Below are 13,538 nucleotides of genomic sequence, written 5' to 3'. Positions count from 1 at the left end.
TTAAAGTTGTCCCTCCCCTCCCACCCCCCATGCTTTCCTGCATAGACAAGGCTTATAACTTTGTCAGTACAACTGGTTCAGCTGACATCCATTCTCAGCAACCTGTATTTTTTGTTGTATAGGCAAGATTTTAGAATAAACGCAGGGTCAGTGATGAGTCCTGTTAAGCTTTGTGACAAAGGAAAGCTTTCCTTAAATACCATTCTTTAGAGGCAAGGATATCTGTTGCTTCACCAAGGGGTCTGTAATGATGGCATATGCTGCAAACAGCTATGATTGCTAATGAAACTAGACCACCTTTTGACTTGCTCAAAATGCTTAGTTTCCTTGACTTTGTGACAGTACTGAGCAAGGAAAACTTTGGGTGCAGTCCATTTTGATCATTCTAGAACACCACTGGCTTTTCTGAATTCTTGTTTACATTTGTAAGCTTTTCAACTGCCCAGATAGATAAACACTTGCATTCCCTAAGGTCTTCCTATTCTGATAGTCATCATTCTTTTCTAAGTAAACTGATTCTCAATGGAGAGTGAGAGAACATTTTACTGGCTTTTGTTGCCTGATGAGAACATGTACTCCGCCAGTACCATTTATGAATAATGATACTGGAGTAGAAGCTGCATTTTAATTGCTTGTAGGAATGGGAGTAAAAAGCAAGCTCACAATATTTAGAACTCATTGCTCTGGAGGGACACATACTAGTTTTATTGCTGCATTAAAAAATGGAATAGGACATAGAATAAAGATGTTTCACATTGCCATGCTTGATTCAAAATAGGTGAAGGAAGCACTTAAAATACAGTAAATCTGAGTCACATAACCAGGATTGGATTAAGGACTTAAAGTATCTTTATTCAAATGTATGTTGCTTTTTAATGTATAAAATTGTATCTGGGCTGCCATGTTACTGTTACTTGAAATCTCCTTTTGAAATATTAACAGAGGAAAACCAAATTTCTGTAATCTATTCAGACATTTATCTTTGAATAGAATATAGCTAAGTGTTTTTGTTTGCACCCATGTATTTTTATTGTTGTAATAGTTGGCACTGCCTCTCATGAGCACCCACCGGGGTGCATCTATGGTCTCTAAATCACTTCTGTATCCCCATGGTTTCCCTGGAGGTGCTATCTTCCTGTAATCTTCCCCACGTTCAGTCCCTACTTGGTGTCCATAGCTGCCCAGGAGCTTTTTCATTGCTCCCCAGTTGGATTGATTAAATCATTGATTTAACCACCTCCCCCCCCCCAAAAAAGATTGATTTTAAAGCGCTGATACTACTTCACATTTCTTCAAATAGTGGAAATCTGATCACTAAAACATATTAATATACACCTCAATACAACATCAAAATATGTTTTTAGACAACTTGATTTTTATTAATAGGAAATAGAACATAATGTACATTACCTATGTCAAGTAGCAGATGTAGCAGCAGTACATTAGGAATGTTAAGAACTAAATCCTACATTAAAAACACAATCACACATACGTGTTTGTTAAATTAAATCTTTAATGTTACCTAAATGTTATATTTGCAATTGTAGCAGTCACTTACCTTTAAATGCTTTTTTATTTCAGATTTTATTAGTTTTACCAGACAAGTCCTCAGAACACTACATGTATAATGTCCTTAAAAATCTACAACTAGTTCCCATGTTCTCCATTCCCCTTACTCCAAAATTAAGTGCACACTCTAAGCATAATCAGTCTTAGCTTTTTTGGTAAGCCCCATTGAAAGCAAGTATAGGATGGGGTTCCTTTGGGAAAGTTGAGTTATGCTGTAGTAATATGGGAAATGGATTTTTGGCATCACCATTACGGCCTGTGACTACAAAGTTCCAAAATAGGAGATATGTATTATGTAATAGAAAACAGAAAATAACACTGTGGCAACTGGGAACTCTAGATTTATCTTACTACAGCTTTCTGTACTGTATACTTGGGCGATAGATTCTAAATATAGCTGATGAATTAACCAACCATAAGGATTTGCTAAGCTAAACTTTTTTTTTTCTAGCAACATCCAACATAGCAAATATGTTGGGAGTTTACTTGATAAATCACACTTGTACTAACTAACAGGAATAGAGAGAATCTTGAAGAATGATGCATTGCATAGTTGATTCACATTGTTCTTCGGAAATATCCACATTTTCTCCCAATAAGCTGTTTTCCTTATTATGTTTCATTCTTGCAGCTAGGCCCTGCATTTTCTTCTTGCACTGCTTACACTTGACATTTTTTCCTTTTTTACTCAGAATAAATTTCTTCTAAATGTTCATAGGTACTGTCTCTCTTACACCAAGAAGCCATGACAGTTCTTCTGTGGCATAAGGGTAGTGGTATATAGGAAGTTGTGTGTGTGCTTAATGATGTCTTTTCTTTTTCCTTTCTAGTCCATTCTGTTACCTTCTGTGCTGCCTCTCTTTTCTCCTATCTATTGTGTCTCTCTCTTCAGACAATACCATAACTAATTCTGCTGTGCTTGTTTCAGGTCCCATCACCACATAAGCACAGAACAAAACCAATCCTGTCCAGTCTGTCTCTTGGCACGTTAATCTTCTGAGACACAGAAATTCAAAGCCCAGAACTTTCAAGAAGCAAGAGCTCTAACCTGTCCAGCCTTAACTCATTTTTATGAGACTATAAATGTAAGTGTAGGCAGTGGTGATTGGTGACAGAGAAAAAAGAGGGTGCACCAGCTGCATTCTCCCTGCCTGGGGAAGGGTTGGGACAACCTCCCTCTGGCGGGGGAATGTCCTGCCTCTGCTCTGCCCTTCCCTGCCCCATGCTTCATCCCTGGGGGAGTGCCAGGGCAGTCCTGTCCCTCTGAGTGGTGCAGTCAGAATTGCTCATCCTACGCGTTCCTGCTGCGTTGGTCAGTGGGTGCATGGCGGGGGGGCATGGTACTGACTCTTGCTGCGAGTGCAGCCTAGCTAGTTCTCCTGTCAGTCCACGTCACACCTCCCACCCCTGCACTCACTGGCAGCAGCAAGAATGACATGGGCTGAGCAGCAGCAGCCTGGGGCAGGGACAAGGCCACCCCAGCTCTCTCTGGAAGCAGAAGTAACACTACCTGCAGTGACATGCCCGGGAGCTGCCTGGTCTGTGCTAGGGATGTAATTGACTAGTTGAATATCCCTATGTTGGATAGTTGACTAGTGACTCAATTGGTCGCTTCCCCCCCCCCCCCCCCTTTTTCTACCTCTATCGGAGAGAAGCGGCGGGGGGAGCTAGCTTAAATGTCGGTTCCCCCAGCATTGTCTTCGTGGGGGAGGAGGCAGGGGTGCAGCAGGGAACTGGGGCTCTACATTTCAAAAGCAGGGAGCATGGGACCAGCGGGGGCCTGCTTGAATCCCCACTGACCCTGTGCTCCACATGGCACTTACGCTGTTGAAATGTAGCAAGAGCCAACTGGGTTCTTGCTTCATTTCAAAGGCAGAGGTGCCCTTATCGACTAATTAAATAGTCGATGCAAATTCCATCGACTATTCGATTAGTTGATTAATCTAAATTTAGCATCCCTAGTCTGCACGGTCCCTACTATTACTGCTGGTGAATTCGGGAGAGGTGGAATCCTGCCAGCACTGGCCCTTGGGGCGCTAGTGGCCCATGCTACCTGATGACTGGCCTCTCCTACTTGGGAGGGGGGTGAGTGTCACCTATGAGTGTAGGTGTATCATGTTTGTGATTAGATTTAATTGTGCAGGCGACCCCTGACTTACAACCCTCCCCCCTCCCCCCCCCCCGCATTTACAACCGCCCTGCTCCAGCCCAGCGTGGCCTCTCAAGCCGGGTGTGCTGGGAACTACAACTCCCAGGAGGTAAAGCGAATGGAAACCCCCATGTATAACATTGAGCCTATGGGAAATAGGAGTTCAACTTATGATGGCTTGACTTAGAACAGTTCTCCAGGAACCAATTAGGTCATAAGTGCAAGGGTTGCCCGTAATTATTATTTTAAATGAGAAATTTAGTATTTTATTGATCATTTTAAAAAATCCAAAAAAATCTGATTTAAATAAAAAGCCTGTTTAATTTAAAAAAAAAATCCTTCCCCCCCCCCCCCCCCCACCCCACCCGGGTCATAGCAGCCAGCCAGGAGCCTCTTGGTCTCCCAGTCCTTGCTCTCACTTAGCTGTCAGTCATGCTGTAGTTCCCTCAGACTGCCAGGCTTGCAATAGTTTCTTCTACAGCTTCCAGCAACTAAATCTGTTCTGTAGAGCCTTTTATATGCTCTCTCCCTTTGCCCCGGGACCTCACTGACTTCTTCCTCTGTAGGCATTCTAGCCTGCATGGAGGACCTCTCTACTGCTCCTTATTTGAGATGTGTGGCAGGACACTGAGACCCCTAGCAGGGAGATTGAGCCAAGCCATGGGTTCTTTCAGCTTGGGGATTATGAACAGGTCTGGGATCATGATTATCATGCCCTTTGTACTGGTAAAAAAGGAAGGTTCTCAATGTAGATAAGGTTGAAAAGCATTGGTCTGATGCCTCCTTTGTCAACTTGAGGGCGTACAGCGCACACATAACCAAAACAGTCTGTTTTTAACAATGTAGTAATTCTAGTTAAATCAAAATGTATTTTGTTAAGCAGTGCTTAAAGTATAGTTCTCATTCTGCACCAGATACTTTCTTGGGGAAGAGCTTAATTTTGCTGTAACTTTTTTCTCTAGAGGCTAGGTGGGGGAGGAAATCTATATAAATCTTGTTTCCTTCAGATTTTATTGCCCCTAGATGCAAGGCTTTTTTCCTTACCCTTTTGCGTGAAGATCACTCCTGTCACCTCATTTTTGTGCTATAAATCCATTGCTGTGGCTTTTTTTTTTTTAGCCATGCCTAGAAATGTCATGTTACCCTGACTGCAGTAGGTTTTAGAAGAACGCTTTGCTTTTAATAATCCAGTAGCAAGCACAAAGTCCTGGGCAAAGTCTCTTTGAATCTGGATTGAGGAAAACACAAGTCTTAAATCAGCTTTTAATTTGGAAAACAAAACCTCACTTTAGTGTGGAACCAGTTTTGAAGTTGAATATTACATATTTCTAAAAATTCACACTTATGAGCTGAGAGAACATATTGCAAAGAAGTGCTTGGTGTGGTGTTTTTTTTTCTTTCCCAGTGTAAATGTGATACAAGAAATCTGCTCTTCTGTTGAGTTCTTTACCAGTTTGTGGTAGAGAACAGTAAAACATTAGAAGGGAAAAACACCTTATCTGTTTATGGGTCAGAGCTATTGAAATGAACTGTTAATTATATATTCTCCATGAGTTACTAAAATTCATTCTGTCTTCAGAATATTGCTTTGTTTTTTTGCCATGTACAGATTGATAAAAGTCAATAAAACTGCCACTTGTCTGGACTAAAACCATTTTAATGTGGTTTTTCCTATATTTATATTTTAGTTTTACATTAGAGGCATCTTAAAAGAAAGCTGTTTTGGAAGTAGGTTAACCTAACTGGGAATAGAGCACTCTTATTCTAGAATAAGAGAATCGACAGATTTAATTGGGAGTAGCTAGTCTAATTTAAATGTACCCCCACCTTAAACTCACTAACTGCTGACATTAAGGGATCATAATCTAAAGGTCATGGTGGTATGTAACAGGGTTCAAGGCAGGTACTCACCAGGACACTGATCAACTAGTCAGTCGCGGCACCCCCTAGGGATCCAACACTGCCACCAGCTGGCCAGGTGGCTGCTCCTCTTTGATCCAGACCAACTGGAGCACAGCGCAGCCTTGGCAGGCTGAACGCTGCAGCCAGCTGGGCTGGAGCAAACAGGGGCTGCCCCTGTTTGTTAACTTGCTGGCTGGGAGGGGGGAAGAGGCATGCGTGCAAACACACACCTGTCAAACACACACCTGTCGTTGCTTCTGCCTCCTGCTCTGGGAGGGCGCTGGCTGGCTGGCTGGCACACGGGGCTCACTAGGGACAGGGCTATGTCGCCCTGTTCCCCACAGGCTGTGTGTGGGGTTGGAGAGCCCCAGCACCTTGCTGCAGCTAGCCCTGTGCGGCTTGGGGCTCTGTCTGCTCCAGCCCCAGCTCTGGAGCTGCTGCCTGCAGGCAAAGAACTTGGCTGGGCAGGGAAGAGACTCTGTACCCTCCCCCTCTTCACTCCAGCACTGCTCCCCAGAGGCTGCGAGTCCCAGTGCTGCTGTCCTGCTAGTGAGTGCACTGGGAGCACAGGGATGTGAGGGGCAGGAACAGGTGAAGAGAGGCTGCAAGGGCAGGATGGGAGGGGGCAGGGGTCGCACTGAAGGGCATGGAGCAATGCAGGGGATCAGGCCGGGGGAATCATGGGGCTGAGGGGAGTGAGGCTGAAGCAGAAGGAAGATTTAAAGAGGATACAGTTTTATTTTACAGAAGCTGCACTTTCCCTTACTCCCCACTTCTTTGCCTCCCTCCCCAACTAGCTGTTTGGCTGCATTCTCACCCTGTAACCTTTTCGGCATTACTACCCCCAAACTCCCTCTCTTGTACCCACACCCTCTCCTGCTGCTAAACTTCTTTCCAGACCCTATACGCCACCTCCCACCCGGATGCTGCATCCCTATTCCTCTTGCTGGTAGCCCTGTCCTACACATTCAACCCCTCATTTTTGTTACCACCTCAGAGCCTAAGGGAACCCATAAAATCCACTAACTCTGGAACCCCAGAAAAGTAAATCTGGCCTATGGGAAGCCCTGAACCTCAGTCCTCCCTGTCCCTTCCCCTCACCCTGTAGGGGCTGGAGTGCCAGAAGAGTGAGGTGTCTCAGTTGGGGGCCACATCAGTGAGGGTTGGGGATTTTAGGGAGGAGATTTTGTTTCTCTCTTGTGTGGTCCCCAACTGATTTTTTTTCTGTCAGTGACCCCCAACCGAAAAAAGTTTCCCCGCCCCTGCCATAAATTAAAGAAAGCGTTGAAACATTTTGTGTTACACATAATGTTTTACTTTATTTAAAATGAAGTTTGATAAACTAACATGAGAGAGTTATAACGCTTAATCTGTTTAATAATTAAAATTAAATCACTTTCCCCTGCTGCAGCACTAGCATAGCGGCTTGGGTGTAATTATGTAATTAATGGTGAGTATCCATTAACAACTCACCGCTGTCCTTGGGGCAGCCTGACAGCCAGCATGGGCTACCCCAAGGATGGAGGTAGCTCCTACATTAGGAAGGCAGGATAAGGGATGTGCTGAAAATAGGGAGGTGGGGTGGGTAGTCCATGGAGAGGTTTGGAGTGGGCGGAGCCTCAGCAAAACTGGTGGGAATCTCAGGGAAGGGAAGGAGAAGATCATGGCTTGCCCTGACATTTAAAGTGTTATCTTGGGTGTAAAAAGGTTGGAGACTCCTGCACTAGGATGTCAACATGGAGTCGACTACACTATTAACCGATAAGGCTTTTAGGTTAATCATATTGACTACATGCAGCCTCCCTACCTTCCCCCCACTCCCTCTGTATCACGGGCAGTGCGGGAGGGGGGGGGGGGGCGGGAAGGCAGGAGCTGGTGCCCTACGAGCACTGGATCTGCAGAGCAGCCTAACATCCCTTCCCCCACACTACTGCCTCTGATACAGGAAGCAGTGCGGAGGGTGAGGGGAGCATGAGGGAGCTGGTACACACGAGAAGCCAGCTTTCAAGCTAGCTCCTTGTGCATGTTGGCTCAAGCAAGTCACTTGCTCTCTTTCTCCCCTCCCCTCCCCTCCCCTCCCCTCCCCCTCTAGCCCCCCCCCCCCCAATCTGTGATGCTGCTTCTCTATTAGACGCAGCAACATGAGAGCGGGAAGGAGGCGAGAGCCAATATGCGTGGGGTGACAGCTTAAAAGCCCCCCTCCACCCTAAGCATTGGCTTCACAGAGCTACCTGGTACCCTCCCACCCCTGTGCTGCTGCATCTATCAGAGACAGCAGTGCAGGAGGGGTTGCTCCTGTCTCTGAGAGGCAGCAGCATGGGATAGCAGAGGGCTCCCCAGGAGTGGGGCTGGGAGTGCAGTGGCTGCTGCCCCCACCCCGAGGGACTATTCAATAGTTGTGTAACTGTTAGCGATTAGTTGAATATTCGTGTATCTAACATCCCTAGTACTGATGAAACAAAGGAGTTTTGGTTTCTAGCCCTACTTTTGATGTCGTGTATGGAACTGTGCTATAGCAGATGGAAACGGTTGTAAAAGAGAGCTACACATGAAGAAAACAATATGTTTGTGCATACAATAGGATAGCTAAGTTTTTTAATACAGGTTGGACCCCTCTTGTCTGGCACCTTCAGGTCCTGTCCAGTTCTGAACGAGGGAATTTGTCAGACCAGGGGAGGCCCCCGATACCAGTCCGCCACCCTCGACTCCACCCCCTGCTGCAGTCCTGACTGCCGTGTTCTCAGCCCTGCTATCGGGGCTGCCGCATCCCTGGCATTCTGTCACTTGCTTCTTGGTGTGCTCGTTGCTACCTTAGAATAAAGTGCCAAAATCAGTCTTGTGAATAATACAACAGCGTATGGCTTTATAATTACAACCAAACTAAGTGAGGTTTTAATTAAAAATTATCCTATCTTTATTTTGGTAAAAACACTGGCGTGAAATAACAGTAATTGCACAACTGCATTTCATTCCCATATTGAGGGGAAAAAGTTTTATGTAGCGGTCTGGTCTGCACATGTAACTGTTTGGTTTTAAGAACCAGAATCTTCCTGGTATAAATTATAACATAAATGACTTCATAAAATAGAGTCACTCCTTACCTAATCTTGTCCTGGCTAACATTGTTTCATTGCAATATTGCGCGTTATGCTATTAGAACACATGCTTGTTTACGGTTGAGCAGTACTCCCTTATAACGCCATTTGATTGTCTGCTTTGTCCAGCCCTTGCAAGCTTTTCTGGAAAAGCAGCCCATCCTCATGAGGGTTTGGAACCAGGGTGGGCTAGCAGCTGCCCATCAGCTTCCCTAAATTCCCCGTAATGTATGTGGCTTTCAGCTGCTCTCCACTGCTGTACTGCTCCTGCTCTCTGCCTGTGGAGCTGCTCTTGAGAGCCTCCTCCTTGCTGATGGAGTACGGGGGCATGGAGGAAGGAGACAGGATATCATCCCTTCCTACATCAACCCCCCACTCTGCACCCCATTTCTGCAGAAAAGTGTTTGTAGCCACTGCTCTGAGTATTGTTTCCTCCCACCTGATTAGAGTCCTGTCTCTAGAGCAGGGTTTCCCAACCTATGAATTGGGATCCAAATATGGGTCACCATTACATTTCAAAAGGGTCGCCAAGTGTCTCCAGGTGGCTCTGCCCCTGTTTTTGAACTGCCGTGGGTCATCAAGTATGAATTGTCAACATCGGTCCCCATCTGGAAGAGGTTGGGAACCGCTGCTCTAGAGTGTGAGGCTACATGAGCACATTAAGTCTTGAGGGCTCAGACAAGTTCATTTAGTAGCAATGCATTCCCTGGAAATATTCCACCCCTCTGTTCCATGACCTCAACCAAGCTTCACAATAAGAACATCATAACGGCCATACTGGGTCAGACCAAAGGTCCATCTAGCCCAGTATCCTGTCTACCAACAGTGGCCAGCACCAGGTGCCCCAGAGGGGGTGGACCGAAGACAATGATCCAGCGATTTGTCTCCTGCCATCCCTCTCCAGCCTCTGACAGAGGCCAAGGACACCATTTTATCCCCTGGCTAATAGCCTTTTATGGACCTAACCTCCATGAAATTATCTAGCTTCTCTTTAAACTCTATTATAGTCCTAGCCTTCACAGCCTCCTCTGGCAAGGAGTTCCACAGGTTGACTACACACTGTGTGAAGAAGAACTTTCTTTTATTAGTTTTAAACCTGCTACCCATTAATCATCATTGCTGTGTACAATATTAAATTATTTTAAATTGCAAAAAAATATATACTATCTTGTCGGCTGAAAAATTTTTTCCTGGAACCTAATCCCCCTTTGTTTACATTATTTCCTATTAGGAAATTGGGTTCTCTTAAAATTGTTTCTCTTAAAGTAGCATTTTTCAGGAAAGTAACTATAATGTTAAGGGAGGCATTACTGTATAACAGGGCTGGGCAAGAGCCTGTCAGTGGGTTGGATCCAGCCATGTCACTTTGGAGCTGGGGATGCCTGAGCCCTTTCAGCTGCTTCTGTTGAAAGGCCCTGCCCCTTCTGTTTGAGGCCCCACCCCTTCCAGGGCACCTTATGACCACTTTGAACATTTTTGAAGTGGCCTTCCCTTAAATTATTGCCCACCTCTGCTGTATAACAGTGCAGTTGTTACTGCACCTTACTGGCAAGTGTAATGTAGATGTTATTTAGACAGTTTTATTCCCCTGTCCCCTTCCTACTTCCTGCTCCCTCCTGAGTCCTGCCCTACTCTTCCATCTCCTGTGGAAGTTCCCCAATCCAAATAGCGACCTCCCATCTAACCCCTTTCCTGAGCTCAGCTGCCTCTCTCCACCCCCAGAGATGCCTAGACTATCCCAGGCACTGCAGGTAGCCACACGATCATCCCAGGCGGTGGCCCTCTTGTTCACTCCACCACCCCACCCCCCGCTCCTGACTCCTATCCCTTTTTGCCACATCATGGCTGCAGAAAGACGTTTACCTGTAACTTGCAGGCAGGGATCAGAGAAGAAATACTGAGCAGCAGCAGGCAGATGCTATTCAGCACATATCTCACCTGCTCAGCACAGCTGTTGAGTCACCCCGCCCTGGCCCTCTGGAATGTGCCAGTGGGATGTGTCCTTCCCTCCCATCTGCAGGGTGCCCGTGGCCATCGGTCCATCCCCCCGCACATTGTCTATGCTGGTAGTATTTCTGTGATCACTCTGGGCAGATATCTGTTTTTTTTTCCTTCTGAGAAGTCTTAAAACCCCCACATCTCAGTGTCTCCTTTGTTTATACCTCTGTTGGTTACTCTTGGCCATTATTTTGCCCTGAACTGTTGTGGCAAAGGTGGATTTGTAATATGAGCAGCAATAATTTCCTATAAATTGCAAACTTATTTTATGTTTTCTAATGAGCGGTATGGTAATTTTTCCCTCAGTCTCCCATTTTTAGTGCCTCATTTTAGTGTTTGGGCATATGGTTATAGCACCTTTTTGTGGAGTTATGGTATGTTCTCCATCTATGCAGCAGTGAAGACAAGTGCCCTGTCTTGGTTGCGACTGCTGCTCACCTGCAGACAAGTTACTGTTAAGTCAATTTCTGATTTTTCCCTCAGGTCTTCAAGTATTGCTTCCTTTTTTTAGGTGTCTGAGCATAACTAATGTTTCAAATTTTGTATTAGAAGCCCTATATTTTACATGTCTATCTGCTCTAGTCACCAGTGGAGCTGAAGTAGCGTTATAGCAAAGCAAGGGAGAGGAGGGAGAAATAGGGTCAGAATAATAAGTGAGAAAGTTGTTATGCACGCATGAGCTGTATACTGGCAACATTGACCAGTGATTTGTTGTGCCAAAAAGCCTGATCTTTCATTCATTGGTGTAAAGGGTGATGTTTTGTTATATTAGGAGAGTTAATGTGTTGATCTTGTTTTATAGGTTGCATCACAGCGCATCAGCTCAGTGGATCTCTCATGTTGCAGCTTGGAGCATCTTCCTGCCAACCTCTTCTACAGCCAGGACCTCACACATCTCAATTTAAAACAGAACTTCCTGAGGCTAAATCCTAGTGTGTCAACAACCAGAGGGCTTAGTGAACTACAAAGGTAAATCGAGAAAAACAATGTGCTTCTAGCCACATCTTCCATTCTATTCTTCTTCATCATATGTAAGTGTAGTGATGCTTGGTTTGCAGGAACTTTAAAGGTGCATCTGTAAGAAAGCAAAAATGTGTTTCTTCTGGGTATGAGAACATGCTGTGGAGTAATGGATGCTTTTTTTTATAGTTAATTTAGAAAAAATGTATGTGCAGGGGACTGAATTTCATAAAGAATTTAAATGTTGTTCTCTGAATTAAGCAAGTTTAAGCAGAGTAGTTTTCCACATACACTGTTTTTCTTTACACACCTGACCCAGACTTTAAATCCATGGATCTTTCCACATGTGTATCTTATGAATTGTATATCAGAGGGGTTATATTCATGAAATCTGAAAACAATGTAGAACTTTGCATAGATGTCAGGAAAACAAATGGGTAAATTTAAATGTGACAACTGCCCTTCTTCCTTTTTCTCTACTAGCTACTCTTCAGCAGCTGTAACGTCACCGATTCTCTAGATTTGGTCACTAATACATGTGATTGTTTTCTTGATGGGCATAGAGCAAGAAACAACAAATTGACAGTAAACAGTGTCATTGCATAGTTGGAGCAGTTTGTGTACATTCCCCAGAATTATGGAACCAGAGTAGCTGTTCATATTCAGAAAGATGGATGTTTCACTATAACAAGGAAAGCTGTTTTGCATTTTGTTGTGCTTGAATTGCAAAGTACACTGGCATTATTTGTGAATGGTCCTGTATAAATCTATTGTAATATGTTATAGCCAGCACTTCTAATCCTTTTCTTTTTGAAAAATATCCAAAAACACAAAATGGATTATGCAGGCTGCTGCATAATCTCCAAATGACTTTTAGAAAAAAAATGGCCATATAGAGGATGAACAAACCCAATAAGTCTGATTCACAATCAAAAGACAGCATTTCCAGAAGGAGATGAGCACAACCAGAAATAAACTTGAGTGAAATAGTTGATTTGATGCCCTCTAAAGCCATATCAAAATTGTTGTACTACCTGTTGTTGAATGTTGGAGAGGGATACACTGGTGAACATAAGAATCAACTTTCACCTTCATACATGAAACAGTTTCGTTCTCTTTTTAATGCTAAAAAAGGTACAGTAGTCTAGTCTATTTCCTTTTCTGTGCACAGAGAGGCTTGGTTCCAACCGCCGTTGAAAAGGGAAGTGTTCAAATAATATGTCAGGCTACTCTCCTTATCTGCCACATTTGTGCTCCATAGGTAGGAACATTTGTGCTGCAATGGTAGGAACTGTTGTAGTGCCTCAGTGAGAGACTGCAACAGGAGCCAAAAAATGCCCTCAGACAAGCCTGGGAACTAACCACACAGCTGTGAAAGAGCTCATTTGACCAAATAAAACTTCTCCTTCTCTTCCACTGGTCTCAGTGTCTGCTTTGCAGAAGGCAGGTCTGGGAAAGCCACCTGTACCCGGGGATGCCATACAGAAAATGGGCCTCTTTCCTCAGAAGGGAAGTCACTCCTACTCTGCCAACAAAGAACAGTGTGGTCTGCAGCCGAAGCTCAGCGTTGGCTGAAGATGAACTGTTACAGGTCTATGGATCTTTTCAAAGCAGAAGAATGAATTACTAGACAAAACAGCGATACTCTGTGGCTGCGAACCCTGCCTAGCAACCTCCTACCCTTGGCTCTACAGTTCCATTATCTTGCATATCTTTCAGCAGAGCCGCTGAGGCAACTGGAAGACAGCTAATGCTAAGTCAGAAGCCTAAGTGCTTATCAGGTCGTTGAGGAAGGAATTCTGTGCTCCCGCAGTGCTGACAGAAGCAATGGGGATGCTTTAGGAAGCAATCACCGTGACTATAAA

General features: G+C 44.6%; 1 protein-coding gene across 1 annotated transcript in view; it reads left to right on the top strand.

Annotated features, from left to right (window-relative positions):
• The window catches only part of PHLPP1 (PH domain and leucine rich repeat protein phosphatase 1), a 244,809-nt gene that overhangs the window by 150,836 nt on the left and 80,435 nt on the right, over positions 1 to 13,538 (top strand). Inside the window, exon 4 of the mRNA XM_014573530.4 lies at positions 11,516 to 11,682. Within this exon, the coding sequence (XP_014429016.4) occupies positions 11,516 to 11,682 (167 nt within the window). The remainder of the gene's footprint in view (positions 1 to 11,515; positions 11,683 to 13,538) is intronic.

The sequence above is a fragment of the Pelodiscus sinensis genome, chromosome 2 (genome assembly GCF_052426305.1).
Source record: "Pelodiscus sinensis isolate ZL-2025 chromosome 2, ASM5242630v1, whole genome shotgun sequence".
In the NCBI taxonomy this organism is placed as follows: domain Eukaryota; kingdom Metazoa; phylum Chordata; order Testudines; family Trionychidae; genus Pelodiscus; species Pelodiscus sinensis.
This window is presented reverse-complemented; position numbering and strand designations above follow the sequence as displayed.